At 38.1% G+C, this 17,879-nt stretch overlaps 1 protein-coding gene across 2 annotated transcripts; it reads right to left on the bottom strand.

The window, feature by feature from the left end:
• Positions 1-230: 230 nt before the first annotated feature.
• On the bottom strand, positions 231-17,433 carry ccdc22 (coiled-coil domain containing 22). Of its 2 annotated transcripts, XM_062391350.1 has the most exons (16): positions 17,067-17,432; positions 15,097-15,274; positions 12,982-13,114; positions 11,203-11,309; positions 6,670-6,754; positions 6,150-6,319; positions 5,838-6,053; positions 5,578-5,748; positions 4,480-4,599; positions 4,273-4,389; positions 4,086-4,187; positions 3,791-3,898; positions 3,347-3,442; positions 2,524-2,583; positions 2,355-2,429; positions 231-855 (listed from the first exon to the last, which is right to left on the bottom strand). In XM_062391350.1, the coding sequence occupies exons 1-16, from the start codon at positions 17,114-17,116 to the stop codon at positions 742-744; spliced, it is 1,902 nt and encodes a 633-aa protein (XP_062247334.1). In that variant the 5' UTR covers positions 17,117-17,432; the 3' UTR covers positions 231-741. The 2 variants fall into 2 exon arrangements, with proteins under 2 accessions (XP_062247334.1, XP_062247335.1); XM_062391351.1 differs by lacking the exon at positions 3,791-3,898 and having other exon boundaries at positions 17,067-17,433.
• Positions 17,434-17,879: the final 446 nt, after the last annotated feature.

Genomic DNA, 17,879 nt, shown 5'->3' with positions numbered 1-17,879 from the left:
ACACAACTGGCTAATATTGAACACTATACAATGAAACAGATTACTTTATTTGAATGGCTACATTCAACTTGTCTCAGTAACGCAAGAAGTTTGTTAGTTTTATTCTGAAAGTCTTTTTTCCTGTCTTCGTGTCATTGCCTGCTTTTGCTTATTTTTAAACCTTAATTTTAAATGTTGAAGACAGTTCATTGGGGTGAAATATGAAGGATATCACTCACTCATCATGACCCTTGAATTTTGAAGGCATCTTTATTTAAGCTGGTAAACAACATCAATACTTTTCTATTTGGGGCATTATTATTGGACTCCATTCAAATACTACTCAACATATTCAGTTCAGATATAATCATGACACAAGGAACAGCCAATCAATTATTACTGTATTAACAGTTTAAATTTAAAAATGTCAATATTATCAAGAAATTAAAACTTTGCATACAGCAATATGAATAATTATACTTTACACAAGAGGTCTGACAGTCTCCTCTGCTGTCCAGTGTCATGTTTCATTTGTGTACAAATCAATCAAGCAAGGACCCCTTAAGAAAGCATCCAGAAATGAACGCTGAAGTTTTTATATCGAATTGCCTTCTCTATCCATCCACGTTATTTTCATGGTAGCAAATTATAATTGACTCAAAAGAAAAGCATGTCTCCTATGGGAGTTCTCTTTCAGTCCAATCCAGGTGTTTTGGTAAAACTTTAGCTTCAGGAGGCAGAAGAGTGAAACCAGATCGACCCTCAGCCTTCTCGGACTTTGGCAGCGAGCGCCGAGTTCTCCTGTCGAATACACTTGTAGTCATCCAGAATCCTCTCCAGGTTTGACACAGTTTTGTTTCCATTTTCTGTCTCAATCTATGGACAATTTTTAAATAACAGTGAAAAATGTTGTTAATTGTCCATCAAATCACTTGATACTGCATATTAAAAATAATGTTTTGACATTTTGAGATGTTGACATGTTGGCTGTTACAAGGGCTGGGCAATAACTGAAAATGTATAGAAAAATATAATTTATAACCTTCAACAGAATTGTCGGCTAATTCTTTCCCACATGTGTGCATTCACGAACTGTCGGGTTTCCACCACGCTCATTTTGCAGTGGCGGCCAGGCTACCTTGTACTTTGCTGTGTTAGCATGTCGCATGATCTCATTCCTCCACTGATCTGCGCTCACTTGACACTTTAACAATAAACACTAATCAGAAGTTATTAGGAAGCGTACAGGAATTTAGGTTCACTTCGTTTTTGTTTTATGTGCTCTGGAGTTTAGCATAAAATAATCGTTCTGTGATCTTAATCAAGGTAACATTTTGAAATAATCAAGATATTGATTTGAAGTTATGTGAGCATCAGAAAGGAAATGGCGGAAATCTAAACACTCGGATGACCTGCTCGCTTATCAGTCTCTTCTCTCCTCTTTCTCTGCCTCTATTTCCATAGCCAAAAGCACTTTTTACTAAACTATAATTCAATCTTCATTTTCTAACCCAAAATAAATCTTCTCCATCTTTTTCAACCTCCTTGATCCCCCCCAGTCCCCCCCTCCTTCCTCCCTCCCTTCTATCAAGCCACTTTGTCAACTACTTTATTAAAAAGATAAATGCAGACCCTCCTCATTTTCTAATCCTCCTTCTATAACTACCTTTCCATCATCCTCATCTTCATCCCCTTCGCATTCCTTTTTCAACCCCCTGTCTCCCAATCAAGTTCTTACCTTGGTAACCTCCGCCCGCCCGCCCACCTGCCCCCATCCCATCTCACTTTACAGTACAGCTTGCCATTCAGCCATTAACACACACATTCATACAGTGCATCTATTAGCAGCACTTTTATTTTCTATTTTTGAAGAAATTTTACTTTCTTGATTCTTGTTGTTCTGGGTTTGTACCCTCGGGGTTGAATGCACTTATTGTAAGTCGCCTTGGATAAAAGCGTCAGATAAATGAAAAATGTAAATGTAAATACTGTGACTGGGACAAACGTGATCAAAACAGGCTAGACGGTTTCTAAAGAAGCAACATGAGAGAAGTCAGTCTGTTCTCTCTGTGTTGTGTGATGCTATCTGCAGGGATCACTGTTACAGATTGGAGGAACTAACAGACATCAACAGCTTTGGTAGTTGTAATTGAGCCTCTTCTCCATAACAACTACCAATTAGCTGTGCTGTTGTTATGTGAAACATGTCTAAACAAAATGCGGACCAAACAGATTAAACTATTGTATTTCTATGTGTTTGTTGAACCGGTATTTTAGTTCACACACTGTTTGTCAAACTGCAATTAAATCTTTCTTTAAAAGATAATAAAATGTATAATGTAATGATGGAACCATCACTACTAAATAAATCCTACCTGTTCTTCTAGATCTCGAATCTCTCTCAAAATTGTGCCTGTCTCCTCGATGGTTTGGATCAACTGATTACAGCTCTTTAGAAAAATGCAACACAAAAACATCACATGTACACATTGTCTAATAAGAACGACAGGTAGGTTGAATTATAAGGAATCCAGAGAAACATACTTCATGCAAGGCAGCAAGGTACTTATAGGATTTGCGGACAGATTCATCTTTTTTGGCATCCTGCACATAACAAAGAAGAATTAATGCATACAAGAAAATCTTTAATACTTTGTCACACACGGCAGTCGTGGACTGCAAAGAACTGAAAAAATCCTTAATATTAATAATTATGTTAGTCTGACTACTTTAAGCCACTGACCTCTGGAATATGAATACAAATGACTGTAGTGCCAAATAGTGAGTGTAATAGTTTTGGTAAACCCCTTAAATTAAAGCTGAAAGACTGCACCTCAACTACATCTTGATGGCTTCTTTTCAAATCCATTGTGAGATTTCAAATCATTAAAACTGTGTAGCTGTTCACATAATTATTTATCTGAGTGTGAATGTTGAAAACAATTTCAGCGCCACACGATTCAAAAGCACACTTGTTCTCTGAGGGAGTCCAACCTGTTCACATCTTGTGAAATTAACTTGAAATGAGTCAGTGAAGATGAAGCAAAAAATATACTTAAAAATATATATTTCACATATACAAAGCAGTGTGTCATTAAATTCAGACAAAGGTCAGTGTTTGTGTGTTCATATGTGTTCAATTGTTCGTATACTTGCTTTGGTATTCTATTGTTTTGCTATTTAACATGAAGGTCATTTTAACGGCTTAAGAATGAATGTTGTGAATTTGAGGTTTGTTTAAATAGGTGCAGCTACTACATCAGAAGTCTTCATTTTGCTGTTGTTTGAGTTCTAGTTTTGAGAAATAACCCTCTCCAATTATAATCTTTTGTAAACACACAAATACTGAAAAAGAAAGACAGAAAACCTTGAAGACCAGCTCATCAGTCACAGCAAAGGTCCTGTCTAGTTTTCCTGTCAGGTTGTTGATTTCTTTCTGGAGCTCCTTAGTATCTGACAATATCTGTCAAGGAAAGTCAAATCAGTATTAATGATGTTACAACAGATACAGAGTCTACTTTAAGTGCTATCCCAGTGATTGAAGTGACAGAGCATAGTTATCCACTACGTTCATTTTGTAAAGACAACTTGATTCCTTGAAAAAAAAAACTGATATTAATCCTACATTTGGCTGTGTTTGTTGTTGATGTGACTCTGGGCCATTATAGTGCTGGTCAGAGAACTTTATTTTATCTGCACTCTTGTTATGAACTGAAAGTCCCATGGACAGTTTTCCCATAACCTACCCCAACATCAAATGGTCTTGCTGGTCAACTCTACTCATCATGAATCCACCCTCTTCTAATGTTACCTTTGTAATTTCCTCCTTCTGTTTTTTGATGTTGCTGACAATCTCTAGAATCCTCTGAGTGTATGCTGACCGAGACACATCCTGAGGAAGATTTTCTAACTCTGTTACCTACATTGGAAAAGAAAAGGCATAGTGCAGTTGAACACACATGAAGAATATTCAACACAAATTGTGCAGACAACCACTAACTCAGTTGTAAATTTCAAACTAACCTACAGTATGTTTACATAACATTTAACCTATGAGCATAGGTTAAACACTTAATTTTCAAAAGACTTGTAATTAAGTGGGTTACCAATTGTTTGTACATTTCTTCTTTTTTCCTGGCCTCCTCTGTAGAGATACGGATCTTGTCATGCAGGGACCTGATTTCAGACATCATTCTTGATGACTCCAGCTGAGGAAAATGGACAAATATCAACAGAATCTAAATCTCTTTACATCATAATGTAGATAAATATTTGTGGTAAGGCACCACTTACATCATGGTTGCTGCAGATTTCTTTGAGTGTACGGTACTCATCCATATGTGGAGCTCTGTGTTTCTCCCATTGAGAAGCCAGATTCACCAAACGCTTAGTGCTGGCCTCTACTAGAACCTAGAGAAGAACACACAGGTTTCCAAATTGTTCCTGAGTTTGGCATGCCTCCAATCAGCAATTATAAGTGATCTCTCTCAGCCCTCCTACCTGAAGCTTCAGCAGGTTGTCATCTGCATCTGGCAAAAGGCCAATTGTTTTCTTCTTCACCTGCATCTTGTTCTCTTTTTCAGAAATTCCCAGCTCGCTCTGCTTTAACTCAGTCAACATCTACAGCAAAACACATCACACACATAGAGCATCATTAATAACCTCTTTTGGACATTGGGACTGCTGTATTCCATATTACTCTTAATACATCACTCCTTTCCCTTTAAGGTTAAATAACTTTAAGGTTAAAAAACTTGGGACCCATTTAACAGCTTGCAAAAGTGTGACTCATGTGTCTTTGATAGTTTTAGACCAGCAAATTCATTTTTTCCTTGTCCAGCAAGAAAACGGCTTGACTGAAGTCAATGGTCCAGTATCTTAGTGTTATTTAAAGGGTGCTCTATCAAGAGGGTGATATTTTTATACTGCTTGTTACAGATGTACATGGTCTGTCTGTCCAAGCAGTTTTACACACCAACATATTTATTGCCTCTGCAAATTTGATCTTATAACAGCAGTCCAACAAAGTGTAAGTGCACCTGGCATTTAAAGGAAATGGTAGATGGCATGTTGGTTTATCGCATGTTATATCCAAAACACGAAGATTACTTTAGGCTAAGCACAGCCTTTTTTAACCACACAGCCTTTTCTGGCAATTAATTGTACATACTGCCCTATTTGCACTTTCACCAATGTGATTTAGCCCATGAACTTAGATATTAAAATAAAACCCTTTTGTGCTTTTTGCAAATAGACACCATTAAACTAATGTAGATAGTGGAAACTTTGAATGTGAATTTACACATTTGAGAAGGAAAAAAACTACAACATTTTAGTTTAGTTTAGTTTAGCAGCCCAGACAAATTATCAAAACATCTTGACAAACAAGTGTATGTTTGAGTCCAAGTACAGATTCAAAATTGGAAACAAGAATCTAATTCAAGATATATAAATTGATGTCAATCTTACACATATATCTTTGATCACAATATATTACTTTTTAAAAATAGCAACTGTTGAAGGGAACATGGGCATCATTGGCTTACAGTCAGGTAAACGTGGGTAACGTACATCTGTGCATTTGGCTCAGTGTTTCACCTGTGTATTAGTGACACTAATGTGTTTCATGTCCGCTGTTAGCTGGTCACCATCACTGCAAAGCTGCTGGAATTGGTGCTGGAGTGCAGCCAACTCCATGTGCTGACGGTCCTGGAGGTCACTCTCTGACTGATGCCCAGATGGGATGGGGTTGGTTACAGGTGCTGACTCCTGGAGAACAAATGCACAGCCGCATGGATACTTAGGAGATAAAGAATGCACACAGTATCTTGCAGCATTGTGCTGGTGAAGATTTTCACCTGTTCAAATGTGAACTTTTTAGTGTGGGTGAAGTGGGTCCCTTTGGTCAGGATGAGGTCAGACGGGGCAGAGCCCTTGAAGGTCTGCAGTAGCTCAAATAGGTCAGTGTTTGAGCGAGTACCGCCAAAGGCACTTTCAGAAGCAGGTACTTCAGCAGCACGAAGCTGCTCCTTGACACGTTTCCGCAGTCGAGTCAGTTTTCTTGATCGATACTCCTGTTTAAGAAACATAGAAATTTACCAGGGAATGTTATAATAAACATGTTTACAGATCGAGATGTATATCTAACTGTAGCAAGTGTGATGATTTACCTTTGGACTGAGGCGAGAAAGGAGTCCCTGACTGTTCCACTCATTGTCCCACTCCTGAGCAGCACTTAACTCATCGGTGTGCTTCTCAAGTAAGGATGCCATCAAAGAGGTATGATAGGAAAGCTGGGCGGTTACAGGCGGAAGAATGTCTCGCTGGTAGTTCTTCTTAACTGAAATTACAGCACAAACATACACACTTATTCCAATTCTGTAGCATATTATCGACAACGTGTTAACACAGTGATGATGCTATATTTACAAGGGCTTTTCCATCACATAATTTCCACAAAAAAGTAGATTTCTTAATAAACAGAAATACTTAACATAAAAGGCTTTGCAATCAATGATAATTTTACATCCATAGGAATTACCAAAGCAAGTGATATAAACAAACATTTTTGGTCCACTCTTCTAGTTGGGTCAACCTGATTGATAGAGCAGATTGACAGTGCATTGAAATACATGCGATCAACGAAAATCATATAGCACGTACAGTCCTGTATGTGTCATAGACGCCTACCTTTTAGCTGCTTCTTTTCTGGGCCATTAGTGAAGTGTGATAAACGTAGGGGCAGCGCATGGAAGCTATGCAATGCTTCTGGACTCTAGACAGGGAAAATGTAACTTGTCAGAATCTGCCGGGCAATTTTCTTGAATAAACATTAGCAGGGCTGCTCGCTACTTCTACTGTGAGAAAATGAATTATAAAGATACAATTTTGATAATATCTGTACTTCATCTAGACAGTGTAGAGATGTCTGTAATATATATTCACAATGCCTCTTTGCATAAGTCCTGGCTTTTTTGAACTTGTAGCCAGTGGTTCCATTACGAGCACCCATTCTATTCTACATGTTCTATTTAAGTGTTTAATGAAGCCTGCTGCCATCAGTCTGCTGTTACCTAGTCTTTGTGATTCCAGGTCAGATTGCAGTGTGCTAACATATTGTAGCAATCACACAGTTTTTCTCTGTAGGAATATGTTGCTGTTTACTGACAAACAGGACAAGCTTAAAACAGGCCTACTCAATGACTAAGGCTAAAAAAATAAGTCAGGGGAAACTAAGCACAGGGGAAACTAAGCTACTGTATAGCAGCACCCTGACTCTTACTAATTAACAAAAATACTGTGACTTTTTGGTATGGACCAGGTTTTTATACCTGATGCTGACCATTTCACAGCAGCAATCAATTATGTTGAGGCCTTCTGCATGTGTGGAATGTTACCAGAAATGTTGGCTAAGTATAAATGCCCAGATAGACAAACTTTATAACATATACACAGTCCACAGACACAAAATATGAAGAGTAAAGTTGCTGCCTTGAACGTTGAGAAAATGGAATAGCTCATATCTGTATATATACAGTGCCTTGCATAAGTATTCACCCCCCTTGTACTTTTCTACATTTTGTCATGGTATAACCACAGATTAACATTTATTTCATCGTGATTTTATGTAATGGACCAAAACAAAATAGTCCATCATTTGGAAGTGGGGGGAAATATTAAATGGATTTCAAAATTATTTACAAATAAAAATCTGAAAAGTGTTGAGTGCATATGTATTCACCCCCTTTAATGTGAAACCCCTAAAACAATCTGGTGCGACCAATTGCCTTCACAAGTCACATTTGCAAGTCACATACTTAGTAAATAGGGTCCACATGTCTGCAATTTAATCTCAGTATAAATACACCTGTTCTGTGAAGGGGTTTGTTATAGATCATTTCTGAACAAACAGCATCATTAAGACCAAGGAGCTCACCAAACAGGTCAGGGATAAAGTTGTGGAGAAGTATGAAGCAGGGTTAGGTTATAAAAAAATATCCAGAGCTTTGAACATCTCACGGAGCACCATAAAATCCATCATCAGAAAATGGAAAGAATATGGCACAACCGCAAACCTACCAAGACAAGGCCGTCCACTCAAACTGAGAAGCCGGACAAGGAGAAAATTGATCAGAGGAGCAACCAAGAGGCTCATTGTTACTCTGGAGGAGCAGCAGAGATCCACAGCTGAGGTGGGAGAATCTGTCTAAAGGACAACTATTAGTAGTCTACTCCACAAATCTGGCCTTTATGGAAGGAGGGTGGCAAGAAGAAAGCTGTTGTTGAAAGGGAACCATAATAAATCCCATTTGGAGTTTGCCACGTGGGAGTCACAGCCAGCTTGTGGAAGAAGGTGCTCTGGTCAGATGAGACCAAAATTGAACTTTTTGGCCTCAATGCAAAACGCTATGTGTGGCGGAATCCCAACACTGCCCATCGCCCTGAGCAGCCATCCAACTGATTTAACTTACAATGTAAAAAAAAAAGAAATGGAATAAAATAAATCCCTGAGAGTATATCAATGATTATATTTACACTAATAGTCCAGGCAAAGTAGCGTTTTACGACCGACTAATTGTAAAAAAAAATGATATGGAGGTGTCCAGAACAACATACTAAAAGTCCTAAGAAATCCTAGTTGAGGAAATATGTTTAATTCTCATCAATCCGAGATTTGTGCAAATAAGGCCAGGCAACAATACACCTCATTGGGGCTATTTTTTTCCTTTACTCCTATCAAAATGAAACCTTACACAATGAAAGTACCCATGAAAAGTTAAAAAAAAATTGTTACAAGTTTCTTTGAAAATGAATTTGAATATGCAAATGAGCTATACACTTATTGAATATGTCCTATTTTGCATAGGGAGAATCATTCATATATATGACAAATACATCGGCCCAATCTTCATCCAATAATCCTACTGCCAATGGGTGATGGCAAGCTGCTTTTAGACTGGCCTCTGAACTGAAAACCTGGCTTGGTAGTACCTGACAGGGGTATAACCCCCGTCGGTATAGTCTTCATTAAAATCAGTTTTTCCCCATGGAAACCACTGTAAGGCCAATTGAGATATTAACCCTATGTCGGTAGGGTATCATATTATCTGCTAGAAGAGTCTAGACTATCCACAGATTCGATCATTAGATATGATCTTGCTTTGGCATGATCATATCCGCGTTGGCATTGGGTACGGGCGGTGGACCAGGACCGCGGCTCGTGGTGGGTCCTGGTGGGCGGTGGTGGACGATGACTGAGGACTGGAGTGGCGTCTGGTCTGGATGGTGGATCGTGGTCCTGCTGGTTGCTGACCATGGACTGTGATTGCAGCGGAACTGCTTGGCATGTCATATTTGGGTTATCCTTCAGGATGTTTACCCTCATCAATGCTGCTAAAAACTTTAATCTGGATGATGTTTTTCTACAAGTGGCATCTATTGCACTTCTGTCCGTCCTGGGAGAGGGATCCCTCACATGTGGCTCTCTCTGAGGTTTCTACGTATTTTTACCCTGTTAAAAGGGTTTTTTCCTTACTCTTGCTGAGGGTTAAGGACAGAGGATGTCACACCCTGTTAAAGCCCTATGAGACGAATTGTAATTTGTGAAGATGGGCTATACAAATAAAATTTGATTGATTGATTGATTAAATATGTGCTTAGTGCCAGATGGAAATAAATGTTGGATAATGCCAGCTCTATATTGGAGAAATTCGCTGATTGATTTCAAAACGGAATTAGCTGATGCATTACACAAATAAAAGAGTAACATAGCAATTGATAGCTTTGGTTCTGCTGATTATTTTCATATGTAGTATGTTGTGGTGTACTTCATAAATTATTCAAAAGAGAAACAAGCATGTGAAAATGGGTAAAGAATGCAATAAGGATATTACTTTGCAGAAGTTTGATTTGTAATCATAAAGTGATTACCTCAGATGGTGTACAAATATGTGATTCCTCCTGGATTTGGTGGCATTTTCTAGCGTTAGCTCATTCAGTGAGTCTGTTGCAAAAGAGATGATGCTATGGAATATGCTGTGCTTTCCGCTTCATAAAATTATTTGCAAGTATCTAATACTGTCATTTCAATCTTTTTAATTAAGATCACTAATAACAATAACTTACCTCATACAAAATGTGCACTACACAGTTTTGTGTATTTGAATGGTTGCCAATTCTTCAAATGTATGGCTGTGAGCCACTTCTGCCTTCTTTTCATGACTTTGGCATATGATTAGGGCTATATTATCCATGCCTGGCCTGTTAGTACAGCCCACTGCACAACAACAAATTTGATTGATGATTCATTGAAGAGGAGATAACCATGGTTGAATATAGGCCTAGATTACACAGTTGGCTTGGGGAAATGTGTGAATGAGAGTATTAGTTTTGCACTGGCATCCAGCAAGTTACATGTCCCTTTTGCAGTCCGGTAGAGGGTTGGCCCTTGGCTGGACAGACATTGTGACGTCAGATGCAAAATGTCAAAAGGTCAAATAAACCGGGAACTGGAAGTAGTTCTATGTTCATTTGGATTGGGCAATATGCAAACATTTTCGAATCTGCAATCGACTGCCCGCAACCACTGATTGAGAATATATTTGTGCACGTCAGCATCAGCGAGTGCAATTCAGGAAGAGCCGTGATCAGATCTCACTTCACCTCTCTGTGTGCGAATAAACACATTCATCATTTGTGTTGGTGAAGACCAAATTATGTTGTTTTTACTTTGTCTGAGTTTACACATGTTTCCGATGTGAGTGTGTCTGAATGTGTGTGTGAGTGAATGAGAGAGGAAGAAAGCGAGCAGAGTCAGGAGATTGTGAATAAATGCATGAAAGATTTGACTATTTAAGGAGTCAGTGATGATATTGTAAAGGTTGTTACAAAAAAATCAACATTTTAACTGTAGTGTGTCAGGAGACGGCAGCTGAGTCAGTGTCGGTGTGGATCGACGCCTCAGCGTAAGAGAGAAGGAAAGAGAGAAAGTTGAGCGAGCAGACTGAATGAATGAATTAGTATACAAGTGAGTGCGCGCCAAACAATCGGCAAAAGAAAAACATCCAAAGATGGATTCAATGACCAATAAACAATATGTCAGCAGTCTTATTCATTCAAATATGCTTGATTTGGCTATTCTCCCACTTCTGCTGATCAACTGGAGATATCCTCATATATTACAGCATTTTCTTTTTTAACTAAATACATCTTTGAAGAGATTACTTGTGTTTCGATGTGCAGTGGTAGTCGGCAGTGCGTAGGCAGCCAGGGAACGGCCAGCTGGGCTTTGATTGCAGCAGCAATTCCTCTCTGGAGAACCACTGATTTACCTGCAAAAAGAGAACACATCTTGGGATGAATCATCAAATAATAAATACATGATGACAAAATGCCATACCACAAAATCAGCCCAAAAACTAGAGACTGAAATTTTATATCCCAAAAATTCAAAAGTTAACTTTACTCTTAGTACGGGTGTTGGTCAGGAGTGAGAGCAGTAGCCCTGGCGTTTCGATCCCAGTGTTCCCCATTCCGAATGCCAGAGTGTCCTTGGGCAAGATACTGAACCCTGAATTTCCCCTTCTCATAGAGAAAGTGCTGTACATAGATGCACTGTATGAATGTGCGTGTGAACGGGTGAATGTAAAACTATACTGTAAAGCGCTTTGAGTGGTCATTTAGCCAGGAAAAAAATCACTATATTATCTACAGACCATCTACCATTACACCACAATCTGCCTCCTTTTACACCAGCATACACATGCCCAGTATACATGTTAGGTCATTTGATATATGTTTGCATGTGTATTAGTAACAGTAAAGACTGTAGACCAGGGGTCACTAACAAGCGGACCGCGGTCCGCATCCGGACTTAGAAGCCGTCCCGTACGGACCCGGACCTAAAGCCAAAACAGAAGGTTATGATTTAAAACCTGACGGGGCGCTTAGTAAGTGTTGTAGCTTTTGTAGTCTTTACGGTAGTGGTTTAGCGGATGAGGAAACGCACAGACAGATTGCATGCGAGTTAAGCCGTCCCACGTGATACTACTCAGACAATCAAGTCTGTGCATTCCAGGTGGGTAACATTGCAACTCTACAGTGCAGAAGGATGAGAGTTAGAGGCCAGTTACACACGAAAAGATGGTAGAAAGAAAAAGAAAGATAGCGTTAAAGGTAGAGAAAACAAAGGGAGAGCTATAGACGACTGAGCCGGAGAAAGGGAGATAAACAGAGGAGTGAGACGAAGAAAATTAGAGAAACTGAGGAGTGAGACGGAGAAAGGGAGAGAAACAGAGGAGAGAGACGGAGAAAGTGGAGAAACAGGAGTGAAGCAGAGAAAAGGAGAGAAACAGACGAAAAAAGTGGGGGATTGGGATATAAGAGGAGAAGAAACATTGTTGAATATTGCTATGAAGATCTGACTTGTGATAAATAAACATAAACAGTCCCTGGTTAGGACGCAGGAAGAGAGAGAGAGGGGAAAAGAGTGAGCAAGTGTCTGATGAATGCATATGCTGCTTTTACAAAGATTAAACAAAAATTTCTCGATCGTTATGTGATCATCACTGTTGATATTGTGGCGACAAACAAGTTGAGTCAATGTAGTAGGTTGATTTCTCTCACAACTCACACATAATTATTTTCTGACATTAAAATTTTTTTCACATTTCAGTCATTTTGTTTGTGAGAAAAATTTCTCTGGTTGATTTCTGGAGTTAATAAACCTTAAATTTCTTTAGTGACAGCAGTTAATGTTACAACAAAGTTCAAAAACTCAAGCAGGATAAACAATTTAAAGGTTGATAAATGCTGACACACTCCCTATAAATAGACTTGAAAACATTTGCGAGCCAAGCAACATAATACAGTATCATAACATGGAGTCTTTGGTTTAAAGTAGTGATGGGTTGCGATAGCAAGCATGACACAATCCCGTCGGCTAACTGGTTACAAATATGTTGAGTTATAACTGTGTGGATGATAGAATGGAGTTCTCTGTACCTGTTGGCTGGTCTGAGGTTTCAGCACCCTCTCTGGGCAACTTCTCCACCAGGCACATGAGCAGGGAGCGGATCTCCGGCTCGTTACTATACAGAAAAGTCTGATAGCCTATCTCTCCTTTATAACCAATTTCCTGGGTACCAAAATGACAAAGGGAACATTTGCTCTTTAGTATGGCAGGTCAATGAATGAATAAATTAATTAATGAGTTTATTAATTAATGAATGTATTAAAAGATGGGCAGATGGATATAGATTATCTTATTCTATTACATTCAGAACTGTACTATAAATAATGATATTCAACTATTATTCAAAAATAATACACACACGATGCATCAACAGACACAAAGAGACGGACACATTAGCATGCTCAAGTCTTCCTGAGGTAGTTTTTCAACTTACAGTTTCCGAAAGAGGGCGTATAACAATCTTTACAGAGCTCAATACGATTACCTTTAATCACTATCAAGCGTTGCTGTTGAAGGAATCCATTCTTCAAATAGTTTTTTTTATTGTGAAATATTTGCAGGAGCAGAAGATGCAGGCTTTATACCGTATAATACTTGTATTTATTTGAGTACACAGGACTACTTTTATATATGGAAATAGTCATTTGTTTGGCCATATTCAAGGCAAAGCTAATGTAAAAAAAAAGAAAATGTGCTGCAGTAGTAGCTCCTCTGCAGAAAACATTGTTTAACTGAAAAGCTAAATATTGTGCATTGAACTAGGGCTGCACCTATTGACTTTGTTCCGATTAATCTAACGATTATATTTTATTTCTTGATTTATATAATAATGCATTTATCAACAATATACATTTTAATTTATACATTTATATTTATTTAATCATCTTCTCCTAAATACAAAAAAATCTGAAAACAAACAAAGTATGCACTCCAAGGCATTTTTCCTCTTACAGTTCCATATCTCTGCAAAATTAATTCTGTGCAAGAGCTTGTCTTTTTATTCAAGTTAAAGGAATATATCAATCTATACTAAGCTGTCCAACAAAATCATTGAAAACCTCAGTAAAATCCAAGTAACTTTCTGGAGGAATATCAAAACACTGTAAAATCAAGTTTAGCCATCTATCCAAAAAATGTTCTTGAGGTAGCCTTGTAGTTATAGTATTTCAATAATGTTTATTATTAATTTTCACACTGAACTGAGGTGTACTCTATTCATACATTTTATATTATTTGATTGCTTCAAGTTACTAATATTTGTATTCAAAATAAAGACCGATTTTCTATGTGCTTGGACTCTCCATTAAAATATATAACATCACTTTGTGTGTTACAGTGCAAGCTTGTTGCCTTTGATTTCTCGTCCCTATGTTTTCCATGTTTTGTATTTGTGGTCCAAAACGGTCAAAGATATTGCTGCTAAAACTCATGCTAAAAGTTGCATATCCATTAAACTCCATTAAAGCCAAATATTTAGGGTGAGGTTGAATTTGATGAAATTGAAAATCTTTTTTAGCACAATTCAGTGGATGTGCAGAGAAATTAGCATTTGGTATACAAGATAAATATTTAGGAATTGCTCAAATTTGAAATGGCTAGAATCTTCAAAACACTGATCAGAGGAGCCAATCAGATGAGGCAAGAGCTGTCACTTATGAAGTGGAACTCTCAAAAAAGAGATGAGAAGGAATTTAGATGGCTCTATCATTTTTTCTTCACTAAATACTTACTTACTAACTTAGGGAGTTATTTGATAACAAATATAATTAAAACAAATTCCATAGCTGATGGGAATAGCTAACGAGTGAGGGCATCTTTAACATGTGCAGTATAGATTAAACATGACAATGGCTGCAACGTGAGCTTCACCGTTCTGGCAGTTTTACCAGGTGTCTTATCACCATTTGCTTCTAAGTGATGCAAACAAAGTGTTTGTGCTCCTGTTAATGCTGGAGGTGTTTGTGTTGCACAATATCACCAGACTCAAATCAAGCACTTTTGATAGTTGTCGTGTGAAGAGCGAGACGCTGTCTACAACTATTTGTATTATTTATTCATCATTATTATTTGAGCCTTGTTTTTCAGGTTATACATTTGAGTTCTAATTCACTTCAATCAAAATAAATAAATAAGAAGCATGTTACCTGACAGGCTTGTGCCAGGCTCATTCCTACTCTGAAACGAGCAGACATGCCTGGAGGAAGGGAGGTGGGCAGCGAACTGCCAAGGCCTTGATCAATCACCTGGATACATCGGACCACCGCCTGCACGATCAGCTCACTGCTGAACTGTCTGACACTGTCAATCTCCTCACTCACCTCCCTGTCGGTAAAAAAGACAATTTTGAGGTCCCCTCGAATTGAAGATTATAAGTGTTCCAAATTTTTCACAGTTTATTTCCTGGTATCAACATGAGTCAAATATGAAAATAATACAACTATTTTATTGAATTATAATCAATTAAGTTGCAGGTTATTCACTAACCAGAAGCTTGCTGGTTCGCTCCCGTACCTCCAGTCTACAGGCATTGTGTTACAATGCCACCATGTGGTTGAATGAGATCATGTTTCAGGGAAAGTTGCATTCCAGTTATTGTGCAAAGTTTCATGTTTCTAGCTCATTCCAGCTCATTTTGAGCTGAGGAGGCATACTACAATTAATAATAACAAACCAAAGTTAAAACAATAGGCTCTTCGGGGTAAAATCGTTGTAAACCAACCTGTGTCTCAAAAAGGTCTTAACTGAACCATGATTTTCAGAGGCCTTTGCAGAGTAGCAAGGTTGCATCTATAGTAAAAAAAACTCTGAAGAACTATGATAATTTTCATTGTGAAATTGTTGATAAAAAAAAGAAGTATTATTCTAACCACTAGTTTTGTTTTGGGTGTTTGGGTTTAATTTCTAAAAAGGTGTTGATCATTTCGCTAAGAAAATGTGTTGACAGTATAATTCTGATATATTGGATCATAAGGGATATTATTTAGAATGACCACTCACATACACATGAAATTCAAATACTTTTGTAGATTTTTACTGAAAAAACACATACAGATAAAATGCTCTCAAATGGAGAACATTTTACACAAAAGGGTCAGCTTTGATAACCAAGTCACCACGTCAGTAAATTTATTTTTAACAACATAATTTCTTAAAAATGTTAAGCAGGTTTCAAATCTATTTAAATTACTGTTTTTTATTTTCCAAGCATCTGGATTAAACCGTCGCCATGTGCACTAAACTTAGTTTTTGTAGTTCAACCAAAGTGGCGCTGCCAGTCTGTGCCGTGAATTATAACAAACCCGACTAATCAATTAATAAGGTAGTTGTCAACTATTTTCATGTAGAACAGTGAGATTAGTGGGTAGGACCCTTCTACAAAGTGCAATGCCAAGGATGCTGTCTACCCAGCCAGTAAAGGAGGTGGTCTTCATGGGCAGGGGCATAACTTGGGATAAATCTAATCACCATTTGGTAGTTAGGATTAACAATGAAGATACTCTGGATGTCACAAGTTAGCCCTGAAGTTACACTACCAGTACCTTTGCTTTGTAGTGCAGGCCGCAGGAATTGTTACACACCAACTACCCACACAACAAAGAAGTTGAATGGGAGGGGAGGATTTAATAATGACCAAGTCAATCGCTGAAACTTAAACCAAGAGAAGAATATTGTATCTAAAGACGTTACTGAAGGGAGAAAGACAAGAACCTGAGAGGCTTTGGTTGAAAAGCCTCACAAATGAAGAAAGTTATGCAAGTTATGTGATGTAAGTGTGTCAAAGGCTTGATACAGTTACTTTAAACAAGATTATGCAACCGAATATTGTGCCTTTACTTTGCTCACCTAACATACTAATTGTACTTTGTGCAACATGTTAAAAATCTAGATGTAAACAGCAGAAAGGAAAGGTGGAAATTCTGAGCATTTGTATTATCCTCACCTTTTGATCTTAAACCCACATGTGAACAACAGAAAAATAGCATGGTGGTCATTCCATGTTAATGGTTCAAGGCAGCCATGTCTCTAATTATCAGACTTGAAATTAGTCAGCTACCGTCATTCCAGTAACTGAATGTTGGGTTAGCTGTGTACACAACAACAACAAAACACTTACGTGCCGACTTGTTTGAGGGCGTGAATCAAAATTTTGTCAACCTCCTCCATGGATGTATTTTCTCCGAAGACAACTAGCTAACAGACTGGATTATATGATAACATCTGACGCTGCTTGGCTGGTTTAAAAACACTATGTTAGCTCATATACGCTTCTACTGAGACGAAGATTGAGAACCGGCTCCCATCCTCTGTTAGCTACCAGCTCGTTAGCGAGGCTCCCACTCCTCACTTCGCTGACACTTCGCGACTGTTACAGTTGTCCTGCCACAGACAAACTTGTGAGAGTTTTGGAACTGAAGCTGAGTTGTGCTCCCAACATGACACAAGTGGTACCGCAGATCCTGTTCCGTGTGGGAGGAAGTAAAAAAGGGAGAACCACGGCGGTGTTTCTGGGAGGTGGTGTTTCCTCTCGACCTAGTGTTCATGAGAACAGTTGAAGAATTATGAACCAAGAAATACATTTCCCAGCATACACCAAAAGAAACGGTCTCGTGACCGGAAAGGTGCTGGAATTTGTTTTCACGTTGACAAATGTAAATGGTCAAGGCAACATTCTTATCTTCATCCCCAGGTTAAGAACCGAAATAATAAAGAGCACAAAACAGTTAAAAAAATCTGATAAATATTGATATAATTAAAGGGCTTCTATGCACAGCATATCAATTTGAAGCTATCTAATAAAAAGTTTATTTAAAAAGTAAAAAAACACAATTCTTCCAATCTATCAAACATCGTTTATGTTGACCCAAAATATCTCCTAAAGTATAAATGAATAATTTACCCAGTAACAATAGAATTTTAAGAAACACTG

Source organism: Platichthys flesus, chromosome 7 (genome assembly GCF_949316205.1).
Source record: "Platichthys flesus chromosome 7, fPlaFle2.1, whole genome shotgun sequence".
Taxonomy (NCBI): domain Eukaryota; kingdom Metazoa; phylum Chordata; class Actinopteri; order Pleuronectiformes; family Pleuronectidae; genus Platichthys; species Platichthys flesus.
Note: the sequence above shows the minus strand (reverse complement) of the source record. Positions and strands in the feature narration are given on the sequence as shown.

Excerpts from the sequence above, each read along its gene's own strand:
- ccdc22 (XM_062391350.1), bottom strand. The coding sequence starts at position 17,116 with ATGGAGGAGGTTGACAAAATTTTGATTCACGCCCTCAAACAAGTCGGC. Across the intron at positions 4,188-4,272 it reads AAATCTGCAGCAACCATGAT|CTGGAGTCATCAAGAATGAT; the intron begins GTAAGTGGTGCC and ends CATTTTCCTCAG. Across the intron at positions 3,899-4,085 it reads AAGAAATGTACAAACAATTG|GTAACAGAGTTAGAAAATCT; the intron begins GTAACCCACTTA and ends TTTCCAATGTAG.